This window comes from Harpia harpyja, chromosome 1, assembly GCF_026419915.1.
Source record: "Harpia harpyja isolate bHarHar1 chromosome 1, bHarHar1 primary haplotype, whole genome shotgun sequence".
NCBI lineage: Eukaryota > Metazoa > Chordata > Aves > Accipitriformes > Accipitridae > Harpia > Harpia harpyja.
Genome location: NC_068940.1, coordinates 90050206 through 90077632, shown reverse-complemented (window position 1 = coordinate 90077632; position 27427 = coordinate 90050206). Strand labels below are relative to the sequence as shown.

General features: G+C 42.2%; 1 protein-coding gene across 2 annotated transcripts in view; it reads right to left on the bottom strand.

The window, feature by feature from the left end:
• Positions 1-27143, bottom strand: part of GPR158 (G protein-coupled receptor 158) — a 209949-nt gene extending 182806 nt beyond the window's left edge. For both annotated transcript variants that reach the window (XM_052804510.1, XM_052804519.1), the window contains exons 1-2: positions 26003-27143; positions 10333-10438 (exon numbers count right to left, since the gene is read on the bottom strand). In XM_052804510.1, the coding sequence (XP_052660470.1) occupies positions 10333-10438; positions 26003-26874 (978 nt within the window). In that variant the 5' untranslated portion in view covers positions 26875-27143. The remainder of the gene's footprint in view (positions 1-10332; positions 10439-26002) is intronic.
• Positions 27144-27427: the final 284 nt, after the last annotated feature.

Sequence of the window (27427 nt, the reverse complement as noted above, 5' to 3'; positions counted from 1 at the left end):
ATACAAAGCTCAAAAGGGATACCATATTCTCCAGATATAAATCAGACAGGAAAAACGAATCATGTGAAAGATGAAAGAAGAGCTGACCACAGAATCACACAGCAGCTGAGGCTGGAAGGCGCCTCTGGAGATCATCCAGTCCCAACCCCTGCTCAGAGCAGGCCCAGCTAGGACAGGTTGCCCAGTGCTGTGTACATTCAAGTTCTGAATATCTCCAACAATGGAGACTCCACCATATCTCTGGGCAGCCTGTTCCAGTGTCTGACTACCCTCACAGTGTGAAAAAAAAAAAATTCTTTTTCTGTTTCAGTTTGTGTCCATTGCCTCTTGTTCTGTCACCAACTACCCCTGAGAAGAGCCTGGCTCTGTCTCCTTTACACCTTTCCATCAGGTATTTACACACACAGATGAAATCCCCCGAACCTTTTCTTCTCCATGCTGAACAGTCCCAGCTCGCTCAGCCTCACCTCGTTCAACAGGTGCTCCAAACCCTTAATCATTCTGGTGGCCCTTCGCTGGACTAACTCCAGTACATCCATGTCTCTTGAACTGGGGAGCCCAGAACTGGACTCAGACCTCCGGGGACAGAGCCCTCCAGATGCTCACCAGGCTGGGTAAAGATCATCTCTCTTGACCAGCTGGCAACGCTCTGCCTAACACAGCCCAGGAGGCTGTTGGTCACCTTTGCTGCAAGGGCACATTGCTAGCTCATGGTCAACTTGATGTCTACCAGGACCCGCTGAGCCTTTTCTGCAAAGCTGCTTTCCAGCCATTCAGCCCTGCAACCTGTACTGGTGCATAGGGTTAGGTGAGAGACAAGGACCGGTATCTCCCCAGCCTTTGTAACATCTCATCACAGAACAGTTCTAGCGAAAGGCCTATGTGCAAACAACCAAGTCATTCACAGTTCCCTATATATGTATATACAGGCATGCATGCGTGTGCATTTATATGATGTTCATACATATGCACACACATACACAGATTAGCTGTAAGTAAATGTATATATAAAAACATACACACAAAAAATATTTGAGGGTTGCTATAGAGAAAGCTCAGTTTGTTTCTCAGGTCAGGCCAACCTAGCTAGCTTTATTTTCAAATGTAAGAGTAAGACCATAGCTGTTTTAGATGAAAGTTACAGGACTCACTTTGCCTAAATTAGAATACACAGTTACACCACTCCATGAAATTATTTTTTTCCCTAGCCAACCATATCTGAAAGATTAAAAGATTAACAGAAATATTAGATGGAATTAGTGGTATAAAAGAAGTAACTACTGTATTCTGACATGAAGAGTGGAGCTCAGTAAGCAAATCCTACTATCTATTTTATGCAAGTAAATGGGAACTGATTGCCCTGCGAACAATAGTTGTGGTAAATCTAGGGACTAAATTTAACTGCAGAAGAATTCTGATCCTGCTGCAAGAATAAAACTGTGCAGTATTACAAATATAAAATTGTCTTATTTGTCTCTACAGTAACATCTACTTTTCCTCACCATCTCTTCCAAGTAAAGGAGGAATCAAAGACAGTAAATATCTTACTTAAGAAGTTTACACGCATAAGGTGTTGGGGAGAAGTGTGTTTTCTTTCACTACTTATTCACTGACAGAAAGAAGAGTAAAACCCTTAGAGGAGATGAATAAGAAAGAAAAGCAGTAATGCGATGAAGCTCAGTAATGACTTATAAACTAGCCAAAATATAAAAAATAAAAGAAGAAATATGCAAAAAGATAAAGATCAAAAATCAAGTGTTCTGCATTCCCATGTTAGTACTGGTGCTTAATATATTCATGATCTAAAATAGCACAGGGCAACAAAAAGAAACACAAAAGAAGATATTAAGTAGGTTAGTAAAGACTGAGAAATTTCGAGGAGACCAGGCCCTGCTCAGTGAATGGATGACCTGATAGCCATCAGTTTACAGTACTGGCAAATGCAAACTAGAAGAACAAATCATGTGAATCAATGGGATCTAAACAAAAGCATAAGTAAACCAAAAGCAGTTCTTTTTCATTTGCAAAAAAAATTCACCTCCTACCAGAAGTCACCAACAAAAATGATGGTATTTGAATGTCTAGCGCTATAAAATTGTGCTCCAAAAATAAAACTAAATGAGTTTGTTTCCATTCAGGCTATTACTATGGCTCAGTACATTGCTTTGAATATGAAGATTCAGCAGCTATTCTCTCTAGTTTTTCATCTTGGGATCTTTAATATGTTTTCAATCTAATTTTAATTTGTTATAGAAAAAGAGGAATTAACTTTCTTCTCAAGGCTAAACTTGTCTCTTGTGCAGGTATCATGAAGTATAGAAAAAGCAGGAGGAACAGTTGCTGCATTTTTAAAGTTTTAATTAAATAAGGCAGACAAGTTTTCTTCCATTAGTTTACTGTTTCTCAAGTCCATGTTTTTTCAACAAAAATAATTAACTGTAGAATATGTGCCACGCATGAGCAGAATTTTCATATTTTAACAATCAAAAAACCCCCTGCAGTATATTGTCTGAGTAAGCAAACAGCTAAGCATGCAAGTCAGGAACAGAGTCTGCACAGTTCATAGGACGCTGGTGTCCTTTGCAATGACAGCAAGTGCAGAAACAGTGCTTTTAGCTAAGAGGAAGTTGGGTGACTTCGTTTTTGACCAGAATGCTATCACAAATCAAGATCACTAAGAAAGCTATGAAGCTGGTCTGACACAGGTTTGAAAAATACATCAGGATGCTTAACCCTTCCTGGAAGTATCTGAAGGATGGGGTGGATGCATCCTGTAATGCACCCCAAAATCCCACTCTGAAGATGATTCAGCCTGGGCCCTGGCTGGAGCACATCAGGACTCCCTTCCAGCTCACAAGCTTGGCATACCTTTACTGCAGAAACCAAACTGTGCAGAGGGTAATTTGCGCGCCTGGAGATCACACCTCAATTTGAGTCAGGGTGTCTATCAGTTTAGATATAATTTTGCCTCTGTGTCCCAGCTGTAAGATGGGTTAACAGTCTTTATATTATCTCACAAGATATGGAAGTAGTTGCGTATCTTCCCAGATAAGTGTATCAAATCTCACATAGGATGGACCAGATGCTTTGATACCAAAATGCTGTATATTTATCTAATTGCATATATCTAATTGTGCTTAATGCTACTAGAGACATTTTTCAGATATTGTACAGTCCTCCGAATGTAGTGATAAGAAATGAGTGCCTAGAATGAAGCTGTGCTCTGTTTATACCTACATCCGATACAGCTACTGGCACTTCATATCTGGGAAAGGTAACTCGCAGCCAGCCTGCCAAAGGAGAACAGTCCAGCCTGGTTACAGTCCCCAGGCTCTTTGCTGCAAAGTCTTCTGTGGCTCCCAATAGACCCTGATCTTCTGTCTCTTGCCCCAGTCACAGTCAGTTTCTCAGTCTCTCTCCAGGGAAGAGCTCTTCCCTGTGCCCATCCCCCTCTCTGCAACTTCCCCTCTGTGCCCACCAGGTATATTTTGTCCATGTCCCTGCAGCTACCTAAACTTTTGGGCCTCACCTCTTTCCTTCCCAAACAGATGCAGAGAACCACCAGTTCTGCTAATTGGCGTTGCCTAATAGGATGCTCTGTCCAGCAGAGAAAGACCTGAAAGCTGTAGCAAGAGATCTGAAAGACCTGGTAATTGATGCAATGCTATCATCGCCTGTCAGCTGCGAGAGAAACCAAACACCTCCCTGCTATTTTAATTTTTGTCAGCATCATTCAACCAATCACCTACTGCTTTTCACTTTTTAACTCTGGGGGAAGGAAAACAGCAGCAAATAGAACTGACCTGGATGAATTTAAATGCTCAAGTTAACACTGCTAACTAGGATGAAAGGAATTGTTGCAAAGGTTTTCTTCTTTTGAAGAAAACACTGATAACCAAGATTAGCTCCTGCAAAACACAGAATCATTTAAATTTTTTTCTTAAAAGGCAAAGATGCTGTAGCTAAGCAACCTGCCTCTTCCTTAAACTGAAAGTTGGTTTTCATAGCACCTTGTTTATCACTAAAAGCTCTGACAAACCTCCACCTTATTTTATGTAATTGTGTCTGGGGGAATGCCAGATTAGATATGGTATACTGTCATAAAGGGACTTTTCCCATGAATGCAGATGATGCAAAGTTATTTTTAAAATAGCATCTGAAATGTGTTCTTTGTGTCACTGCATGCTCTTCAAATACACCAAGTTCTGTGAGCAGCCATCAGTCTGAGAGAACAGATATGCCTTTCTGCTTTTGGATCCAAGAAGTGCTGGCTATGTTTTCTTTATCTGTGTACTGAACTGAGCTGCTCCCCCTTCTGTCTTAGATTGCCCCTTTAGCCCAGGATTTGATATAGCATTTAATATTTGTATTCTACCACTAAAGAACTTGTTTTCTTCTAAGAGGAAATACATCCTGATGTACGCTCTCTATCCTGGTTTGGGTACTTCTCTTCCCCTATCTTGGATGCAATCTGTAGCTGGGTACTTCTCTTGCCCCATCTTGGATGCAATCTGTAGCTCCATGGATGATGATTATTTCCAAATTAGAAGTTAACTATATTCCATAAACCCTGTTCACTCAGATTGAATCACCGAACAGCTTTCTTTTCAAATTTTTCCTCATTCTGAATGCATCTTTCCTAATGGACAGCACAGAAAACACAGGCAAGTAATAAGCAAAACCAGTAATACTGGGCATGATCCACTTAGTTATGACTTTGGATGTTAATCTCTTGTCATGCTTCCCCCCCCACAGAATATGTGCATTAATATCCTTTTCCCAGTTTGACAAGGGCACTGGAAAGCATCTGTTTGAAAAACCTGCAAAGTGCTGGGTTTTTTCCTCTCTCCCAACTCAGATCCCATTACAATTTTATTTTTAATAAGCCCCCGCCTCCCCCTTTTTCAGTTGGTTGTCTGTAACACTACATACAGTATAATAAAATATGATGGTCCCAAATGTTTTGCTAAACAATAGAAAAAAGATTTTGGCTGTACTGATAATTTGTTTTCCTTTCTCAATTGGTTTTGTGTTTGTGCAGAATAAATACACACACAGTAGGCCTATGCATCTTTCTACAAACACAGATATACACACACTATATACAGACAGCAATGCCACTTTTTTGTTTAATCTGCCTCTCTCATTCCCTCTAGATATTTTTGCACGCTGTCATTTGTGGAATACTGTTGAAACCCAAAGGGATGTCAGCTGAGCCTGCCTCACATTGCAAGCTGTTGGCAGTCTCATTAAGGATGGGGGAACAGCATGGATTCTGCTGCCATTTTTCACAGAGTGATGCTACTGGTTGGAGGCATTTGGCGGAGCTCAATGGACTATGCCGGCTGATTTCTTCAGATGCTCCTCAGCCTTGATTTTATTGCTGGTGTCTCAACACGGACTCTAAAGTTGTTACTAAAAGTGCCAGCAGCTGCTGCCAGCATGTATGGGGAAGGAATTTAATATATTAAAAGAAAAATCTTCTATGGTTTCAAACAGGGTAAAAAAATGAATGTTTTCTTACCCCCATAACCAGCTTTGCCTGTACAATGAAATTACTTTGGATTTGTTATTGGGTAACTATATTTTTCCTATGTTTGTTAATTTCAGAATTATCTGCATCATTTTGTTCTTTACCCAATTCATTTTAATTATTTCTAACCCTGCAGATATTACCTGTCTCATCTGTTGCAGCCCTACAGAATCCAAATCTCTTGCCCATGTGTTTTTTGGGGGAAACTGTTCCCTATTTGGGTGTCAAGGTAGAGGGCAGGAAGGAGAACGTAGGTCTCTGTGCTTCACCATGAGCTGTGCCTTCTTCCCCCAGGTCAAGAAAAGAACACCTGGCCATCAGCCTCTTTTTGGCCTATACAATTTAATAAAAAGAGAGAAAAAAAAAAATCACAACTGAAATACACTGTAGCCACTGCTGCAGTTTGGCTTTCCTGTGTAAGGTCTCACGTAACTTCCTGCCTAATTAGACTGGGCAGTTTCCAGTCATCCTGAGGTTGAAAGAGGGCACTCTTGTTCTCCCAGTTCATCTAGGCTGCTATGAAATCAGGGATATATCGGTCCTGTGCACAAAAGAGAACAAATCAAGAAGAAATATGACTGTATATTAGGAATTTAGGTTGTCAATTTAAAAATGGGGAATCTAAAGCTCCCAGCTCTTGCTTTTGTTTTGTATTTGAGGGCACCATACATAAAGCAAGATATTTAAGAGTCACCAATCCATCTCCTGAGGAACACCTAAATCTAAGGACAGGTGGCAGTTAAAGGAGGAATAGTAAGTATGTCTAAGCATTTTGTGTATTTGAGTCATAATATTCTTTAATTCCCCAACCACACATTATTCTTCTTTCAAGCAAGGACTAGGACTAGAACTATTCCATCACATAATAAGGTTACTCTTGATGACCTTCCAAAGCCAAATCCCAATGTCACTGTTAGCATAATCTCCTAGTGATCCTGTGCCAGAGCACGTGAAGGCAATACAGTACTTTCAAAAACAATCTATTTATTTTCTGGTAGAAGTTGGGTCCCATCCATTCCTTCTTTTTTTCTATCTGGCACATACAGACCACTGGTTTACTATATGTTTACATTCACCGTAATGCACATCCAACTCCCCCCTTTCAGTTGATTTTTATTGAGAAGATAAACACTTCAGGACAGCACAGAAAGTAGGAAAATTTGTCAGCAATGTGTCTAGTAGATTTTAGCCACTATAAAATTAACTGAAATAAAAGACAAAGTAAAGAAGCATTTTAGTAATCCGTAAGTTGTTTTTTTTTCCTCCTCTTGTCCATTCTCTAAGACACTCCCTTGCCCTTCTCTGTCACTTGCTATATTTTCATAGTGTTATGGAAGAGGGGAGTTTTCTCTCTGAAATATTTAGTTTTGTGCCTTAGCTTTAAGGGCACTGGTAGCCCAGCCACGTATGGGCTATTCAGTAAACAGACTTTCAGAGCCAAATCAGAAATTCACTATGGCAAAGGCTTACCAAACAGTCTACAGAAAGGCTATGCTGCACTAAATACTCAAGTCACCTAAGAAAACTAAAGAGAGGAAGGTGGGTCTAAATTAAGCAGAACTGGAAATCCAGAGATGTCTGTTCTCTTCCTTACTCTGCTGGAGACAGTCTTTGTAATCTGGGACAGAGCATTCCAGCATCAGCAGGTATTTCTGTATCTGCCTCTAAGAAGATAAAAGAGGGGATGGGGAATGTAATTTCATTAGCATTTATAAGGCAAACTGTGTGGAAAGCATTGTTGCACAACTATGTAATTTACCCTTATTCCACACAGTAGATTCCAATGAAACAAAGTGTGAAGTGCAGAATATGGGACCAGCTTGTAAAGAAAGAAGTCCCCATCAGACTGAACTCTCCTAAAGTGGTGACTATAGGGTAAAAGAAGAGAAACCTCTATAGATTGTTCCCAGCAACTCCCCATCCCCAGGTCACTGTTATTAAGCAAGGAGTCTCATCCTCTTCAGGCACAATAAGGAAAGGCACTCCCTGCTTGCAAGTTTCATTTTGGAGGAGGTCTGTATTACCTATATATCCTTCTCTTAGTCATGAGAGCCTTGTTGATTTAACACTCTAATAAGAGCCATGGAGAAGGAAAAACAGCTGGCAGGTTTTTGCTCTACATACAAGTTGAAAAGCCATTCATGAAGTGGCATTTGTCTCCTTACCCATGTTATTAACACCTTTAGGTGTGAACATGAGCCACTCTCACATATACAGCATCACTCATTAAAAAACTTCTGCCCTGGAATGCGTATTTTAATTCCTTTTTGCATCACAGGAACTCACAGACTACAGCATCGCAGTAGGCCTACTAAAACAAAACGACAAAACCATACAACTGTCCAGTATGAAAAATAAGACATCCTTTGTAACACCAGCAAACCTAGTGCTTTCTATTGTCAAAACAGCACAAAGCAGCTCTGGTTTTACACTGATATATCAGGCTGGACTCAACAGTAGTAGAAGTGCTGTACAAAAAAAAAAAAGATTATTGTAAACTACGCAGAGCAGTCTTTGTTAGCTCTAAAGAACAAAAAAACCACTATGCAGAATAAACAGGGACAGGAAAAAAAAAAAAAAGAAGTAAAACCAACAGTGCAAATGAGTCTGGTAAATAAAAGCTCTGCAAAGAAACTTACTTGAGCACAGCCAGCTTTACAACAACACAACCCAGAATCCCAACATGAAGAACTGATCTGTAATGTACCTTTTAAGTAAAAGAAATGTTATTCTCTCCTTCAGCAGATCAGAAATGCCTACCATCCTCTCAGCAGGAGAGTAAAGCCCAGAATGCCAAGAACCCAGTCCTGGTTCAAAGCTGGTGGAGACACCATCTCTGCATCAGTGGTCCATGACAGCCACCTCAGTTTCTCATGCACAGTAAGAATCCACATCATAGAGGTGAGATTTTCCAGCTTGCCCACTGAGACACTAACAACTGTGGAATTAAAATGTTTTTGCAAGTCATAGAAAACTTGCTGTAACCCTTAAGGTTGTCTTTCATGCAGAATTTCATTCTGCACTCAGTTTCCTAAATGACACTCCGCTTGCCTCGTGTGCAATAATAAAATGGAAGATAGATTTTCCTAAATGTCATATTCATGAAGAAAACCCCTTTTCATAATCAGAGTGAATTCCAGAGAAATAAAAACTACTTTTTACTCCCCTGAAAATGAATTGTGAAGAGTAAACAAAAAATCCTTTTATTTACCCCCTTCTCAACAAATTCTTCCAGAGAGAGTAGCTTTTTGCATTGTTCTCTCCAGGACACACTCTTAAGGACTTAGATTTGAAAGGGGAGTGTATTTGTGGAATTATATCCGGTTTGATTTGACTCAGATTCTGTTTTCCTGTATACTAAGAATACAGACCACGATTCAGAGCACATTACAGCAAACAGGCTTTGAACCAGATCAAAGCTGCATTAAAGCCCACCATAGATCTTTCTTAATTTTCTCCATTTTACTTTTGCTTTCGTTTTTCTTAGTCTTCTCACAGGGATTTTTTTTCCCCTCTTCTTCTTGGTTGCAGGAAGAGATGCAACTTACAAACCCACATCTCTGCTGACAATTTTGCTCATAAGACATTAGGAAAAGGAGAAGCACTTGCCAAAATATATAACAACATTCAGGATAACTAGCATATGTTAGAAAACAAGGTTTACTAGATCTCATGGGAAACAATATTGTCTTCTAGGAAGAAAAATGAGATATTAAAAAATTGAATTCAGAAGTCAAAAAGTACTTGACAAAAAAAATCCTTTTTTTTTCCATTTGCAGAAATATTTCATTTAAAATTAGTCTTTATCAAAGACTACTTGATTTCTCATTTCAAGTTTATTTTAAGAAAAAAATTCAAGTGAAAAATAACAAAAAGGATGTTTACAAAACTTCTGAGTTTTTCTTGCTCAGAAATGTTAGTAGACGAATTCATCAAAACCAATTCTTTTCCTAAATTTAGATTTGGCTTGGATAAACTGGAATTTTATAACAAATTAGGCAAACATCTCCTAACTTCTGATAGACAACCATCAACTTTCCCTACATTTTAGTTGTCCTTTCTGAAAGCACAGAAGTGCCCGAGGTGCCTTGTATCACAGAAAACAAATGTGTGACTTTGAAAACAACATCATATGCCATAATAAAAAGAAAAATCATTGAATGCATTTTGTTTTAAAGTTTCATTGAACACATATGACTGGCCAGGCTGAATGATCTATGATATGCTGACAGACCGAGCCAGACACAGACCTACAGAAGAAAGGGGAAGCAGGAAGGAGCTGAACAGAAACATTTAGTCAGCTCTGTCAAAACGCTGGCTTTTCTATTAAGAAAGAATTACAGTATCCAACTCTGTCTGTTATTCTGTATCCTTCTACCAAAAGCCCATGTTTTTCTGAATAATTATTATTAGCATTTGAGCTACTTTCACTGTATTTTGCAAGGCTGTCCAGTCAAAAGTGATGCTGACATTAAAAGCCTATTTTGATTTTGAGTGTAAAATAATTGTTTGACTTACAAGCAGAACTTCATAAATCATTTCACTAGTAATACTCTTTCCCTACAGCTGTTATTTCCACACAATAACTTAGCTTCTGTTTTATTTAATGCCAATATTCTGAAATGCAGGCATTCCTGAAACTCATGCATACCATAACACCTTGCGCAGAAAGATTTTTTTTCAGCCTACAAACGACATTTAAAGTCTATAAAATAGATAGCGTTTATACTACAGAAAATTATTCATAGTGGAAAGACTTGTTATTGAAGTGTAGCTCAGTCCCTTAAGGACAGACATACCTCAGAATTGTTGAGATGACACCTGTGCGTCCCCGAGAACCACCCCTCACTCGAACACTGGTCAATGTCCACCTTCTGTAGATTGATGTCGACTTTGACAACACCTCTGAAAATAAAGAAAAACAGCCTTGAACACAAAGACTACAGAAATAGGTTCAACTTCTTTATGATGCTGTAGCCTGCAAAGCGGAGCTACATCTTTCTTCTAAATACAGAATTTGATGAAAAGTCTGAAAACAGAGAAATGTCATGTTCCCAAAGCCACAACTGCAGAGACGCATTCTTACATTAGACCTTACTGAGATGTATTACAAAAGCTCAGTAAATCTAATGCACTGAGTAAGCGTAAGGTGGCAGGTAAGAAGTTATACACTCAATTTAATGCCCTTCATATTTTACAATGTAGCAAAGAACTAAAATACAACAAACAACCTGCACTACTTTTTCCGAGGCCAGCAACCTCCCCAGCCGACCCCAAGTACGGTACGAGGCACTGCACCTTAACCCCATGCCCGGTGACAATGACATCCTCCCCTTTGCTCCAGGGAATGCTATTTACCAAAACAACTGGCAAAACCCTTTTTGTACTCTCCTCAGAGACACCCCGACCTTCAGCGACTTCAGACCTCTTCTCCACGGCTCAGCGCCCTCCCCCAGCAGACACCCAAACCCCTCTCTCCCCATCTCAGCCAGCTGGCACTGGTATAATACCTGATACATCAGAAGGGCAGCACAAGCCAGGAGTAGGCTACTGATGTCTGTGAAACCAAAAAAAAAAAAAAAAATTTCCTACACACATAGGTCCTCAAGGACTGTCTAAACTGTATTAGTTCCATGCCAAGAATGCTCAAGTTTTCGTCATCAGTAGTTTCCCTCAAATTTTTTTGACTGAAAAGCTAACAACTCAATTTCAAAGCCAACGCTCTGTTTTATAAACAACTCTGAAATCACCAAAAGAAAAAAGGCTGTAAGACTGTAGTTGCATATCTTAAAAAAAGCCTTCAAAAATTTCCTTATTCTCTCTAAAATAACCTCCAGAATGACTTTGTACATAGAATATTTATAGCATCATCTTGTGAGAGCACATATCTAACTGCTTCACTGCTGTCTGGACTTAGCAAAAATATCAGTATGCAACTTTGGATAGTTAAATCATTACACAGACTCACTCGTAACAGATGAGTGCTCTGTAGTGGTTTCTTAAATCTAGGGTGCCACTCCTTTTAAGTCAACCATTTCAGCCACAAGTTTTGATTTCCACAGCCTGAACTTCCATGACTACAAACACCATCATCGCTCCTTTCAGGCTGTGGACTACCAAGGGCATGGCCCAACCGCTATCTCAAGAACACCTCGCTCACCTCAAAGCATGTTGCCTCTTTTAATTAAAGCTCAGTATATATTATTATTATAGAGCTACAGAGCCATATATCTGAGAGGCCACTTATGAACAAAATCAGAATAGGCATAAGAAAGCAAGCTTGATCAAAACCAGGACAATACTGCTCCCTCATCCCTGGCCCCAGTACAACCAAGTGCAAAGTGTCCACAACAGCTATATTTGGACATTCATCTTCAGACATGCTATATAGTCATTGGAGAAACACAAGCACATCATTTAAGTGACCTGAAGAAGAATGCATTAGGAAATTGTGTAGGCTAGCCAGTAGGAAGTTAGACAGTATAGGTGCACTTCATCTCCCTCTGTCTCCTGTCTAAAATCTAAATAATCTGATGCTGGGCACACTTAGCAATGACCTGAAATATTTAAGTGCTGGCCCTAGTAAGTTCAATTTTAAATAGCACACACCATGCTTCTAGAATATTCAGAAATATTTTTAGTTTACAGCTTTATGCCTTTCCACTCTTGTTTTGAACAACAGCTTCTCCACGGACTGCTAAAACTACACTTCCATTCCAATGAACTGTTTTTTCTGTGTTCCAGGTGACCAACAACCTCAAGGGAAAAACTGCCATACTGTACAGACTAACTCTTCATATGATGTTAGTGGATTATCTTAACCTGATAACAAGGTATCCGTCTCAGATGCTCATAGGAATAGAGGTAACTAATTCCTCATCTGTTCACATGCAGATCCCATCAGGTAGGTTTCTAGTATTTTCTGGACCTGAGCATAAATATTAGCATGTGGGCTGGGGACAGGACCTGTTCTGCAAGTGAATAATCTCACCATGGCTGCATACAGGCACGAAGCAGGCAGTAGGACCAGGACCAACACTACTCCTTGCTCTCCTAGTTTATGTTATCCAGGCACCTTGGCAAGGATCTCTCAAGCATTAGCATAATTCTGACTACTCTAAAGAAATCAGTTTATACAGTAGAAAAAACAGTGGTGATTCATCCTTATTAGGACTGCAACAGATTCACCTGGGAGACTCTCAAGCACCTTAGGGAAGTAGATCTTTATTTCCCTTTACATGGAAAGCTTTTCCCTTGTGTACATTTTGTTTTTAACTGATAGGAGAGGAAACCCCCCTTTCCCTCTACAAACACTTCCACAAAGATAGAGGTACATATTACAAATTAAGGGTAAACTAATCACTGCTAGGAAAGGAGAAACACCTTAACAGTTTGCTGTGTGGTATCATGAGCAGACCCTGTAGAAGCACCGTGTCAGTACAAAGGGATATAAAAATTTTCAAAAGAAAACTTACCTAGAGGTTACTTCTGAGAAAGACAACACATACAAGCCAGAGGAATTACAGACAGTAAGCACACTGAGCAAGCATGTGAGTATGGCCTTGTATCAGACATGCTGCAATTTGAAGAATTGGTGGCATGTTCTAGTGGGCCAAGAGGCAGAAAGCAGGATAACATCCTAATGCTCAGAGCCACGTGATGGAAAGAAAGAAAACATACTTCTGAAATTTCACATCAGAATTGATTAAATAACTTGTATCCTTTGAAAACTCTTTGATACAATTGTTTTGTTCAAAATAGATGTGAAAAATCATAGATTCATACAACAGCTGTCATTGGAAGAAACCTCTTGTGATCATCCAGTCCAACCACCTGCTCAGAGCAGGCTCAGTTCAGTTGGGTTTTTTAATACCTCCAATAATGGAGACTTCACCACCTCTGGGAAACCTGATCTAGTGTCTGACCACCCTCACAGTGTCAAAAAAGGTTTTCTGATGTTTAAATGGAATTTCTTGTATTTCAATTTGTGCCTCTTGTACTTTGTCCTTTCACTGACTACCCCTGAGAAAAGTCTGGTTCTGTCTCCTTTACACTTTTCCATCAGGTATTTACACACATGTGTAAGATCCCCCTGGAGCCTTTTCTTCTCCAGGCTGAAAAGTCCCAGCTCGCTCAGCCCTTCTTGTCTGTCAGATGCTCCAATCTTTAATCATCTTTGTGACCCTTCACTAGGCTCACTCCAGTACATCATGTCTCTCGTACCAAGGACCCCAGAAGTGGACACAGCACTCCTGATGGAGCCCCACCAGGCTGGGTAAAGAGGAAGGATCACCTCCCTCAACCTTTTGGCAATGCTCTTCCTCTCATAGCCCAGGAGGCTGTCAGTCATCTTTGCCGCAAGCACACATTGGTGATTCATGTCAAACTGGTGTCCACCAGGACCCCCTAGGCCTTTTCTGCAAAGCTGCTTTCCAGTCATTAAGCCCCTAGCCTGTACTGGTGCATGGGGTTACTCCCTCACAGGTGCAGCACTTGGCATTTCCCTTTGCTGAACTTCACAAGGTTCTTGTTTGCTTCTTTCTCTAGCCTGTTTCAGTCCCCCTGAATGGCAACACAACCATCTGGTCTCTCAGCCACTTGTCCCAATTTTTGTCATCTGCGAACTTGCTAAGAGCACACCCTAGCCTATTGTCCAGACCACTAAATGAAAATGTTACAGAATTGGCTCCAGCATCAACCCCTGGGGTCTATCAATAGTGGCTGGCCTCCAGCTGGACTCCAGTCATCTATACACAGAAGGCTATTGGGTTGGTTAAACACTATTTCCCCTTCATTAACCCACACTGACCACTCCCAATCACATTCTTCTCCTTCGTGTGTTTCAGAAGTGGTTTTCAGGAAGATTTGCTTCATCGCCTTTCCAGGGATTGAGGTGAGGCTGATAAGCCCGTAGTTCTTGGAAGACATCAAGTACCTCTGCCTTTTCCATGTCCTCTGTCACAAAGTTCACTGCCCCATTCAGCAGCAGGCCCACATTCTCCTTAGCCCTAGTTTTGCTGCCAGCGTACTTACTTCTTGTTGCCCTTCGTGTCCCTCACCAGATTCAGCCCCATATGGGCTCTGGTTTCCCTAACCCCACCCATGCATAGAATCATAGAAACATAGAATCATTTTGGTTGGAAAAGACCTTTAAGATCATAGAGTCCAACCATTAACCTAACACTGCCAAGGTCCACCACTAAACCATGTCCCTAAGCACCATGTCTACTCGTCTTTTAAATACCTCCAGGGATGGTCACACAACCACTTCCTGGGGCAGTCTGTTCCAATGCTTGACAACCCTTACAGTTAAGAATTTCTTCCTAATATCCAGTGTAAATCTCCCCTGGTGCAACTTGAGGCCATTTCTCCTTGTCCTATCGCTTGTTACTTGGGAGAAGAGACCAACCCCCACCTCGCTACAGCCTCCTTTCAGGTAGTTGTAGAGAGCGATAAGGTCTCCCCTCAGCCTCCTTTTCTCCAGGCTAAACAACCCCAGGTCCCTCAGCCGCTCCTCATAAGACTTGTGCTCCAGGCCCCTCACCAGCTTCGTTGCCCTTCTCTGGACACACTCCAGCACCTCAATGTCTTTCCTGTGGTGAGTGGCCCAAAATCAAACACAGGATTTGAGGTGTGACCAGTGCCGAGTACAGGGGAACAATCACTTCCCTAGTCCTGCTGGCCACACCGTTTCTAATACAAGACGCTCATGTTCACAGCCATGCCCAGACCACGTCTCCACATTCCTCCCAGGTTACCCGACTCTGCTTCCACCTCTTGTGTGCTTTCATTTTATGCTTGAATTTTGTCAGGAGCTCCCTGTCAAGCCTTGCAGCCCTGAAAATTATCTAATTTCAAAATATTTTCATAATACTTCTAGAAATACTAGACAATTCTTCCATTTGAAACTAAATGCGTTTTTCCCTTTGCTTCTCTTGTGTTAAAACTTATCTTACAAGAATGTTTGCCTTTCACAAAACCCAGTCTTCATGAACTCAATACAAACATTTCTACCCACACTCTTCTCCTGTCTGCAGCTCTTCTGTAGCACAAACTGAACTTCTGATATGATTAAATTGTTCTGCTTTTTCCTTTTCTGAGAGCTTTACGAATTTCTAGGGTGAAAATCTACAGGAAGGAGTAACAGTACACTCCAGAAGCAGGCATATGAAAACAATCTCTCCTGGCAGTTACAATCTACCATAGGCTTTCCATTTTTTTCCCCCATGGTGCACATGTTGGGTTTTTTTCACTACACCTCTGCAATAGATGTTCATGCTTCATGGTAACATCACAGTTCTGGTGAGGTAGTAACAGGGTCTGCAACTACTTGAGGATATAATGCTTTCAAAAGAAAAGTTTCTTTAAGCATACATGTGGCATTTACAGAAACCATCATGATGGTACAAGAATTCTACTGCATTCATTTGGGATGCTTTGCCATTTTAAACACCGTCTCAGACTTGTACCCCACCGCTATTACCCAGAGAGTACACCAGTATGTACATGATGATATATTTCTGAAATTCATCTGTGATTAATACAGTAGCTGGCACAGCCTGTTTTAGCCACCCACATTTTCAGTTATTTTTGATTCAGCATTCGGAAAATGGAACATATGGAAGAACACATCCTCCTAGAATGTATATGGACCAACTACCTGTATTATATTTATTGAACTAACTGGGAATAATTGCAGCTCTGCTATCTTGATAGAACCAATCAAGACAAATATCAACAGTATAAGAGTAGACTCAGCTTGTCAGCATAACACATTCATCCACACTGACAATGCTGCCTGGCTGAACCCAAGCCACAGTGATAAGTTAGTAACAATATTACTGGTAATTGGGGACCATCTGGCAAGTAAGTAAATTTTGTTAATCTCCTTATAACAATAAATATTTATTTTCTGCCAGAATTTTACAGTCCTTACACAAAATAGATACTTAAGGAGTGCACATTCTTGTTTAACATGTATTTAAGAAAGAATTAGTTGAATTGTACATAATAGATAATCATTGAAGAATGATGTCATCAAGGATTTTCTGTCGGGTCAGAGGTTTGTTTTAAGAGGCTTTCATGTCTGTCTTAATTTCTAGTACCACTGTTTGTTGGCATGCTGTTTGCCTTGAAATCTGTGCCAGAAATTGATTTAAGCTTATTTTCCCAACCTACTAGCTATCTTGATAGTTTCAGTAGTTATAATATTTCATTGTAACAACATGTTGTAAAACCTATATCTACAGAAGAATTTTTTTTTTGCCTCTACTGTTACATCATAAAAAAAAGCAGAAGGAGCATGTTCTCTTTCACCCAGCCAGCTTAAGCCAGAACTGCACAGAATAATAGCCTGCCAACATTTAAATGGTGATAAACAGTATCTTTGTCCTCTAGATCTTCAGAAGCTTTTTGACACAGAGGTCACCACAGCTTAGCTAAACAGGCATTCAAAGTTTGTCTTCTAAGTTTGTACACTTATTTTTGCACCTGTAAGCATTGCAAGCAGCCATAATTAAGGTATAAGACATGGTTATCACATGCTGAAGCAGACATCATCCCCCAAATCTAAATGCCTGCCTAGATTCTTGCTGCCATATCCATTCACCCCTCCATGCTGTCCTTCATACGTCCTCCTTACCACAAAACAAGGAGATAAGAACAACAAATTCTCTACAGCCATCCCAAATCTGCAAATGCCCACACCTCTAGATAAATGCACACTGTAATTAGTATAGCCAGTGTTTTCAGGGCAGATACCTTTTCTGACCATTCTCATTTTGGAGGCTGACACTCTCAAGAATGTTAATTTTCAAACAGTGCATACTACCTGACACCTGAAGCTCCTTCAATGTACCATCAACTGAGCATCCAAAAATAATCCTGGTGTCAAATTCATAAGTGAGTGACTTTCAGCCATAAGTCTTACTGGAATCAGCAGCTTCTGCAGGTTCAAGTTGCTTTTGAAAGTTAAAATTTAGGATTCTGCATCACTTAAACGTTTTTAAAACTACTACCTCTGCATATCCAGCCAGATTCACAAAAGGCTACTGGGGTGTTACATACAACATGATTTTGATGTGGTCACGCAGTTACCACTAATTTCTTACTAACAGGACAGAGACAGACTTACCTAATTCCTCAGCCATAGCATGACTGCTGCTTTTCAGCACACATTTTCACAGGAGAGCCAGCTTTCACTAAAACGAAGCTTAACTGAAGAGTAAGGTATAGCAGTGTGGGCATATGAATTAGGATTCACCTGCAAAGAAAATCCCTTTAGGCCATTTGGAACAGTACTACAAGGGCGGAATACTTAAAGATGAATCCTCTGTTGTCTGAAGAATTATTTCAGATTTATGGCACACAGTGCTGCCTCTCTGGGGATTTCCCTGCAGTTTAGTCAGAGAGCTTCCTAGATACTTCGAGGGGCGGTGATGGTTTTTTTGCTTGAGGATGTTCAAGTTGCTGCTAGCATCTTAACTCTGTCACAAAGCATCACATCATATAGGAATGTGAGGTGTCAGTGATGGTGGGGTACCACTTACATTAGATTCTCCCTAGGAAAAAAGGTCTTGGAGCCAAATTCAAGCTATTTAGTAAGAAACCAGTATTTTTTTTTTTAATGCTCCCATTACTATCCATGGGGTCAGAGACAGGTGGAAAGAAAGGGCATCAAGGAACAGTATAGAAAGTGATATAAGAAAAGAGGTTAGGAACAAGAAAAGCATTTGAATTAGAAGGATCCTACACAAGAGAGATGGCCTCAGCCTAACTATACCCAATCTTCTGACACTGAAGATTTATTTAAAGGTAATAAGGGAATTTTAAAACTGAAAAGCAAGCAGAATCCAACATTAAAAAAAAAAAAAACAAAACAGGAAAATGGAGAGCCATAAACCTGGGCAAGGAACATAACAAAACTACAAGAATGTAAGACAAAAACAAAAGACGTTTTTAGAAGCAACATGTTGAAAGCATAGGGTCTACTAATTAAAAACTTTTCAAATACCTCACAAAAAGGAAGCCTGAAGTAGAATCTGTAAGGCCAACAGACAACAAAGATATAAAACTTGCTCAGAGTAGAGACAGCCTTTGGAGAAAATGAATTATTTTCACCACTGCACACTTTAGAGCCAGGAAGGCTCCAACCTTTGAGCCACTCTTGAGAGTATCAATGTGACAAAACTGAGCTTTCACATGCAGGGAGGTTAACAAGCTGGGCACCACAACTATCCCTTCTTTCTTCAACACATTCACAGATGACCACAAATGGGTGACCAGTGACAAAGTCTGCAGATGCTAAAAATACTTAGTATAACCTACAACTAAATCTGACTGACACAGAGAAGATGAATGAACACTTTCTAAAGTGTTTTTTATCACAAGAATCTGGGATCTCCTAATGAATTTAGATTCATAGAGCAAATTTAAAAACAGAAGAGAATTTCTTTTTCTCCAAACAGTTCATAATTATATTATGGAATCCAATGCCAAACTACATTGCAGAAGACAAAAATGGGTTAAAAAGTGAATTAGAATCACAGAAGTCAGTTTAATCCAACACTCATTCAGATAGAGTCTGAAAAACAATTTCTTTTTTTTATTGGTTATTATTTGTAAATGGGATATAACCAAGACAAGAGAACTTGGCACTTCTACTGCTCTTACATTCTTCCCTAAGCACCTGTCAGAAGCTGCTTTTGGAGAAAGGGCTAGGTAAGCCTTTCATCTGACTTAACACAGCAATGTTTTTTTCTTACCTTTAGGAACATTTCTCTATCTCAGCCCAGGTTCATGAATAGACAGAATAGGAGGTGACAGTCCTGGAACTGAATCTCAGATAGTAAGGACTGTCACACGTCCATTCCCTTCAAAAGAGCTTTGACAGCCTGCTGTGCTGGAAGCCTTGCCCAAGGGGGGTGGGGGTAGAGAACAGAGGAGTGGAAACAGCAGTTTGACCCCAAAAGCTAGTTCCTTTTATTGCAACCTACCTACCATGTGCTACATAACTGTGGACATAAATACAGTATGTGTTTCAGTCCTCTGCTGGCCATATTTAACTTCTCTTCAAAGACCCACTTCTGTTTCTCCAATAGTGAAGAAAGCTGAATCATGTTTCTAAAAAAGAAATCCCTACTTATTGTTCCTTTTGTTTCATCACCATCCAGTTTTCTATCCTTATCCATGACCCCGTACAAAAAAGTCAGAGACATAATTGATTGTCTAGAGAATACTTACAACATACTGGGGGTTTCTATAAGCAGACAGTAAATCATAGGAAGACGTTTCTTTGTTCTCACCTCTTTTCAGGAATATAAATCCAAGACTTTCAGAAGTTCTAGGAAACAAATTATTCCTTTTCATTTTTAAAACCTGTTCTAAATCCACCCACACCTTCAATCATGTTATATGGGCCAGGGGGTGTTATAGAAAAAAATTTCAGCCTCACCATTTTAAAATACTTTCAGGATTATACAACTAATGTATCGTCACAAAAAATTAGGAAGTCTCCTTAAACAGTTAAAATGAATTTTCTTTCTTAGTTTAGTACCGAGACTAAATAGACATTGGGGGGAAACTAAAAAAGGGGGCTAAAGGAAGAAATTAAACCACATTTAAAAGAAAAAGGTTACTAACTTTTACAATCTCTCTTTTTTTATGTCTACTTTTATGGTTATTTGTCATGGTCTAACCCCCGCCAGCAACTAAACACCATGCAGCCACTCACTCACTCCCCCCCACCCAGTGGGATAGGGGAGAAAATCGGGAAAGGATGCAAAACCCGTGGGTTGAGATAAGAACGGTTTAACAGAACAGAAAAGAAGAAACAATAATGATAATGATAACACTAATAAAATGACAACAGCAATAATGAAAGGATTGGAATGTACAAATGATGCGCAGTGCAATTGCTCACCACCCACTGACCGACACCCAGCCAGTCCCCGAGCGGCGATTCCCTGCCCCCACTCCCCCCAGTTCCTATACTGGATGGGACGTCCCATGGTATGGAATACCCTGTTGGCCAGTTTGGGTCAGCTGCCCTGGCTGTGTCCTGTGCCAACTTCTTGTGCCCCTCCAGCTTTCTCGCTGGCTGGGCATGAGAAGCTGAAAAATCCTTGACTTTAGTCTAAACACTACTGAGCAACAACTGAAAACATCAGTGTTATCAGCATTCTTCGCATACTGAACTCAAAACATAGCACTGTACCAGCTACTAGGAAGATAGTTAACTCTATCCCAGCTGAAACTAGGACATTATTTTACCAAACAACTTAATAGCTGTGAAATATTTAGCAGAAGATGAAATCATGTATATTCCCTAAGAAATTACTTATTTGTCATATATACTTCTACCTCCATGGTTTAATTTGCTTTCTATGATGTTTCCTTAACTAAAAGCCCCATTATGGCCTAACACTGGAGTGGTCTGAGTCATTGTTAATAGTTCAGTGGAAATCACTACATTACACTGCCTTTAGGGAAGAAACAGCTAAATTTAGCTGTGCAATAAAGATTAATCTTTGCACCAAGGAATACCTTTCCAATAATTGAGAGAAGTACCAAATGGCAGGAAGACAAAAAAATATTATGAGGTAACACTTGATTCAGCCAAACTTCAGAATAAAGTTATCTGCAAATGCTCCAGAACACATCATGGTTCAAAAAAACAAAACCAAACAAAAAACCCCAACTTACTCAGCTTGCTGATTTTGTACCTTTCTGCCAAAACAGCCATTATTCCATTGCATTCTCCCAACAGTCCTTAAAAAAGATTGCAAATACTGCCCTGGATTTGGTGAAAAAACTACCTGGCCTTGTTGGAACATGGTGGGAGGGAAAAAACATCCTTGTGTCCTAAAGATATCCTGACCTCCCAGATGAAAAATAGTGCGAGTGATGACCAGTTCCCAAGATGTTGACATATTACAACACAACATTAAAGAAAATGAGAACAGCACGCAAGAGAATATTTTGAACTGCAAAAGCAGCAATTCATTCATCAGAGTTTGGGGATAACTGATGTCATTGCACAAGGATGAAACATTGCACATGAATCTGACTAACAGCATTCAAGAAATACTAGAACAAGACTTGAGAAGAGGGACCATGGCAACAGAGAGCTTATAACAGGAGACTAGAGAAAGCTGGTTTGTGTAGTCTAGTAAACAAAGGTGGAGAAGGGACTGCTGCCTACAAATAGGTCAGGGCAGTAAACATCAGTGAAGAGTGCTATTTCAGATAGAAAGCAGTTCTGGAACAGGAATAAATGGATGAGAACTGACTGTGAATAAATTTAGATCAGAAATCAGAAGCTATGCAACCATTAGGCCTGGCATGCCAGTGGAGTGGCAAGTCAAGAGGGAAACTTACCTACTTTAAGATGGAGATTGGTCAGCTGATGACATTAAGTGGGCTTGTGACAGCAGGAGATCAACTCAATGACTTCGGAGGACTTTTTTTTTTTTTTTTTTTTCCTTAAACTTGTATGTTCCTAGTAGCTAACTACTTGCACATCTTTCTTCCAGATCAAGGAGTGATCCTCCCCACTGGCCTCCTAGACTGCTAAAGCAATGAAAACCTCCCGTTTCCTCTCCAGGGGCCAAGCAAATACTTATAGAGAAGGAAATGTACTCACAACATGCAGCTTCTCACACATTTCCACTTCCACTGTAGGGCTGCAAAGAGACCAGCTGGATCACCATGTGCCATGGAATATGATTCATTCTCATTGTGTAATAGGAAGTAGCAGAGGAGGGTCACAGAAGATCAGTGACAAATGCTATCATCTACCCTCTGCAGCACTAGAGTTGTAGAGCGATTAGGCACATAAGATGGTGAATTCCAGCTGCAAACTGCATCAGCTTAGACTTTTTAAGAAAGGATAAAGGAATGATTAATATCACCAAGTGATTACCTCTACTCTCTGTGGATCCTCATTTCTGAATGAGCGCCTACACTGTACTTTGTAAGCAGGTGGTAAAGTTCTCTCCCTGCACTTTGGGCAGACCAAAGACCAGTGAATGCAGACAACAAAACACCAGCAAGCACTGCTAAGAAGCTGTGGACAGTCAGCACCGCTCGCTTAGCATTGCACTGGGCTAATGTGGTCCCGCTGGGCCTCAACAGCTTCTGTTTATCAAGTTGTCTTTGGTTTCTCCATTTCATCGGAGTATTGGCCTACAGTGCCAGCCTTGGCAAGACAACTTAAACAACCATATTCTCTTGCCTGCCTTGGCCTTCACTTTGGACAGTTTGGCTGTCATCTCTTGGGAAGGGAGGCAGAGGGTGGGAGGTGAAATTAAAGACAGATAGCAAGCTGTTTGTGAGAGCCCCCTGCCTGTAACACTCACTTCCTCTGGCAGAAGGCACTATAACCCTTCACAACATGAAGAACAAAGCTTTTTTTTTTTTGGTGCGCTTTCAGAATGTCATTGACAACAGCATTGCAGTAGTAGCATGCATTGAACATAACCAGTAGTAATTATTAGTATTGCCTTCATTAAACTCTTTCCATTGCTACACCACATGACATACCCATCTGTTACTGCAACAGATGAGACACCAAGAAGCAGGAGCAACGGCTTTCCTTCTGTAATCTGTAAGAACTCTCTTCCCTGGAGATAATGTGTTCCTCAATGTCTCTTACCCTAATGTACCATGCCATAAACCTAATGTCAGCAGAGAAGAAAGTACATAAACTGTTAGAAGAGTATTAAAGGGACATGCATTAAATTACCATCAATGACCTTATGCTAGACTATTAAATGGAAAGAGCACATAAACCGATCCATTAACATGTTCCTAACAGATGGTTCAGAGATCCTGTGTTGGGAGAACCATTGTAGCTTTCTCAAAAGATGGAGGTTAATACATACTGCTTTTTACCATTTGGGCCTTAAACAGGAATTTGAAGTTAAACCATTGTGTCACTCAAAGACAGGTGGTGAGGGGAAATAAAACTTATTTCAAGAGGCACCTTAAAGTAATTAATACTAATGTTCTAATAACATTAGATGTCACATTTTTATTATATCACATGCTTATACTTTAAACCATTTCTTAAGAACTCACATTGAGGCTTGTGCCCATCAAATATAGAAAATATTGTGCAAATATTAAGACATCCCACAAGTCTTAGGAGAAGTATATTTTGTTTATAGTATTTCCTATGTAGCTGCAGAGTTACTTTTTCAATATCCCAAATAATAAGCTTTTATTAGAAGCCCATCTTTCATGTAACATACCTCAAACCAGGAAGACGGGAACTATCATTTAGCCTTGCCAGAATATGTGCATGTTTGTGTGTGTGTATATATATATGTCTATGTGCATATACTTCTTCCACCTGCTTCCGTATTCAGTTACCAAAAACTTACTGGCCCATTTTCTCAGAAATGTTTACCAACTCATCTCTGGTTTTGATACAACAAAACTTTGTTAGTTTTGTCCTAACTGTTCAGTACAGCAACAATACAACACTTTGAACTTGCACAGCATACCCCATCACAAGATCTTCTAAATAAAAGGAGGTTCTCCGAACTTAGATGTGCTTAGCAGGTGCCCTTTGAAGTATCAGAGTTACAACAGGTTATTTTATTTCTTCAACAGAAGTGACTCCCACATGGTAAACAGAGGCTGGGAAGCTGAGGAAGTGAAGGCAGTACTTTGTACTGCACCCAGGAGGACCTCTACTGGTTGCCTTGGTTGGCCAGGGTTACTCCGAAATGGACTTGGTGTGTTCTGCACACCAGAACTACCACAGCAGAAACCTGTACCACTGAGATGCTTCCTGGCATCACAGGATCTCAGCACAGAGCTGAGATTGAAGCTTTACACTCTTCTGCTTAGAGGACATGTCTCTTCTCTTCTCTGAAGTCAAGACTGAAGCTTATTTAAGTTAAAGCTTTGTATCAGGATCTAAATTCTCAGATAGCTGGTTAGTGGCTGCCATCCCACCCCCAGCCTGGTGGTTCTTCAGGTTATGTGAACCTCCATCCCCAACAAGAGAGTATCAGCCTACACTAGCTTTCATCTGCATCCTGAAGTTCATCAAGTGTGAAACACCACATTTCAATGATCTATGAGAAGTTTCCTGAACTTTTCTGGACCCCCTGCTAGGGTCCAGAAGAGCTCTGCAGTAGAGCTATTCTTGGGTTTTGGTCTCGAGACAAACTCAGCAACAAACAGCCTGCAGATGAGCTCATTTTACCTTAACCCTACCAGCCCCATAAGTGTGAAAATTTCAGGGCAAAAGGTAATTCAATTGAGAAATAAGCAGCCACTCTTTATTCAACAGTTTCTGGTTTGTTCGGGTTTTGTTTGGTTCCCCCCCCCCCCCCCAAGGATGCATGACTGCATTCACACCTATTTGATCCCACTGGATTTCAGACTAAGCCAAGAAAACCAGTATTCACAAACACTATTGCCTTGACACCTAGGTGTGGCAAAATCTCTTCAGTGTCTGCTGTGTTCTTGTCTGTCTCTACCTAGTGATTCACAGCACAAAGCAAATTCTGTGCTCCTCTCTCATCCCCTGAGGAACACCAGCTGCTTCTGGGCAGTGCGCATTCCCCAAGGGATAGAGTTACCGGTGAGCCCCACCACAGAAGTGCCAGTGGGAAAATCTGGCATCTCATACCCCACAGGTTGCCCTCATTCTTTGGAGAAATCCCTCTTTGCTGTCAAAATACAAAGGCACAAGAAAAGACCTTTTTATATCCTCCTCCCTGCTAGCTGCAGCCCAGTGGCAAAGTCCTGGTGGTAATGGCAATAAAAAAAATAAGCAATTCTTTACGTATGCCAGGTAGCAGCTCCACAGCTATGTAACCGGGGCGTGTCCTAAGGAAAGCTTTCCTACTGCCAGTTCAGGTTATAGCCACATGCACTATGACAGAACTGCAGTCTCAAACACTTATTTACCTACAATCATACTGACCACTGACCAGGCTCGAGCAACCCACAGTGGATGTGCTCTGGAGACCAGAAATCACAGTTTAGTGGCATAAAAGTCTTGTTTCCCAGCTGGTTAAAATCATAGCTGAGGTCAAGCTAGGTTTAATTACACAGCGTAGTAAGAAATAACACCTCAGTAAACATTTTCTTTTTGCAGTCAGAAATAAACTACAACTGGCAACTGCTGCTCTTCTCTCCCCACCAGAAGCACACCAGGAACATAACCCACATGCACACCTGTTTCAATGGGAGCAGGTAAAGCAAACACTGTCTTACAGATGGAGATGAAAGCAACTCTTTTACCGAGCAACAGCTCCCTAAGGCACACAAAGGTAAGAGCTCAACAGGAAGGCCTGAGGTTGCTCTGCAGTGTGACTGAGCAGCCCATCTGGCAAGGGTTGATCAGGTCACTCCAGAGCCACAGCATGCCTTCCCTAGGAGGGGGGCAGAACCAAAACCCCATCCTACACCCTTCTCGATAGAAAGCAAGCAGAGGAACACTCCTCCTACCTGAACTCGGGGAGGAGGTTTGCCCGCAGCCCATAGAAAGCCGCCGAGAGAGTCACTAGCCAGCCAGGTTTGTAATTCCCATTCTCACACTCCAAGTAAGGCGAGGACCACCTGATGTGGTTCTTATCCGCAGTGAAGCTCTCCCGCCTCTTCCAGCTGTTCTCCAAAGTTTTGGGGCCCGTGTTTAAGACCTTCCTGTGCAGATGTGGCCTCCACTTGCGCTTCAAGCTGTGGAACCACTCTGTTTCCACAGAGGCATTGGCCAGGCGGTGAGCCGAGGAGGACAAGTCCTGCAGGAGGACCTGGCTCTCATGCCTGCTGGCCTGGAGGAAAACCTGGGGGGTGGAGGAGAAAGGCTCTGTGCTGAAAGTGATAGCTGCCCTGGAGATGTTGGGGTCCCCCTCCAGCAGGCTCCTGATCAAGGCGCGGTACCACTCCAGGTCCTCCTGCAAGTTCTGCTCCCGCGACTTATTGCTCTGGAGGATCACGTTGAGGAAGTTGGTGGCGTGGGTGAGGGTGTCCAGGGCCCCGTGCAGGGTGGGGTGCGAGGTGAAGCGCGACTTGCCGGCGAGGCTGGCCAGCTCGTACCGCCCGGAGCAGTTGGCACGCCGCAGCTCCCGGGAGTCGCCCGTGTAGAGGAACGAGGCCACGTCCTGGGGCACCTCCTCGGCGAGCCGCTGCGCCAAGATGGTGCTCTCCGTAGAGCGGCTCCGCGGGGCCGGCGGAGGCTCCCGGCTCTTGATGTGGTTGTAAATAGGCTGCCTCCCTCTGAGCGCCCGCTCCCGGCCGCGCACCGCCTGCCCTTGGCCGGCGGCAGCCCCGAGCCCCCGCTGGGCGAGGAGCAAGAGGAGAAGGAGCCGGAGCAAAGCCATGTCCCCCGGCGCTCCCGGTCGCGCAGGCACGGCGAAGTGGCTGAAGACGGGCTTCGCGCAGGCGGCCGCGGCGCAGGGGCACGAACGCGCAGGGGCGGCCGAGCGGCAGCGGGACGGAAAGCGGCCCCCGGCCCGCGAGTCACCTGTGGCGGCGGCGCCGCCCGCGCCTTCCCCAGCGCGAGGCGCCGCGCAGCCCCACCGCCGGCGCGGAGCGGCTCGCAGCCCCTCCGGCGACGGCAGCGGCGACCCCGCCTGCGCCTCCTCCCGCCGCGGCCACCGCGCTCACTGAGCTGCCGCCCGGCGCAGCCCGCAGGGGCGGCGGCGCCCGCGCCCGGCGCAGCGGCGGGTCCCCCCGCGGCGCCCCGCCGCCGCCCGCGCTCCGCCGCTCCGCATCCTTCGGCTGCCGCTGCCGGAGGGGGGGGGGGGGGGGGTGGCCCGCGGCGCGGGACTGCCACTTGCTGCGGAGATCGGCGGGGGCTAGGCAGGCGGGGCTGCTGCCGGGGAGCAGGCGGGCGCCCGCCTCCGCGAGCCGCTCGGCTCTCCGAGCGAGGAC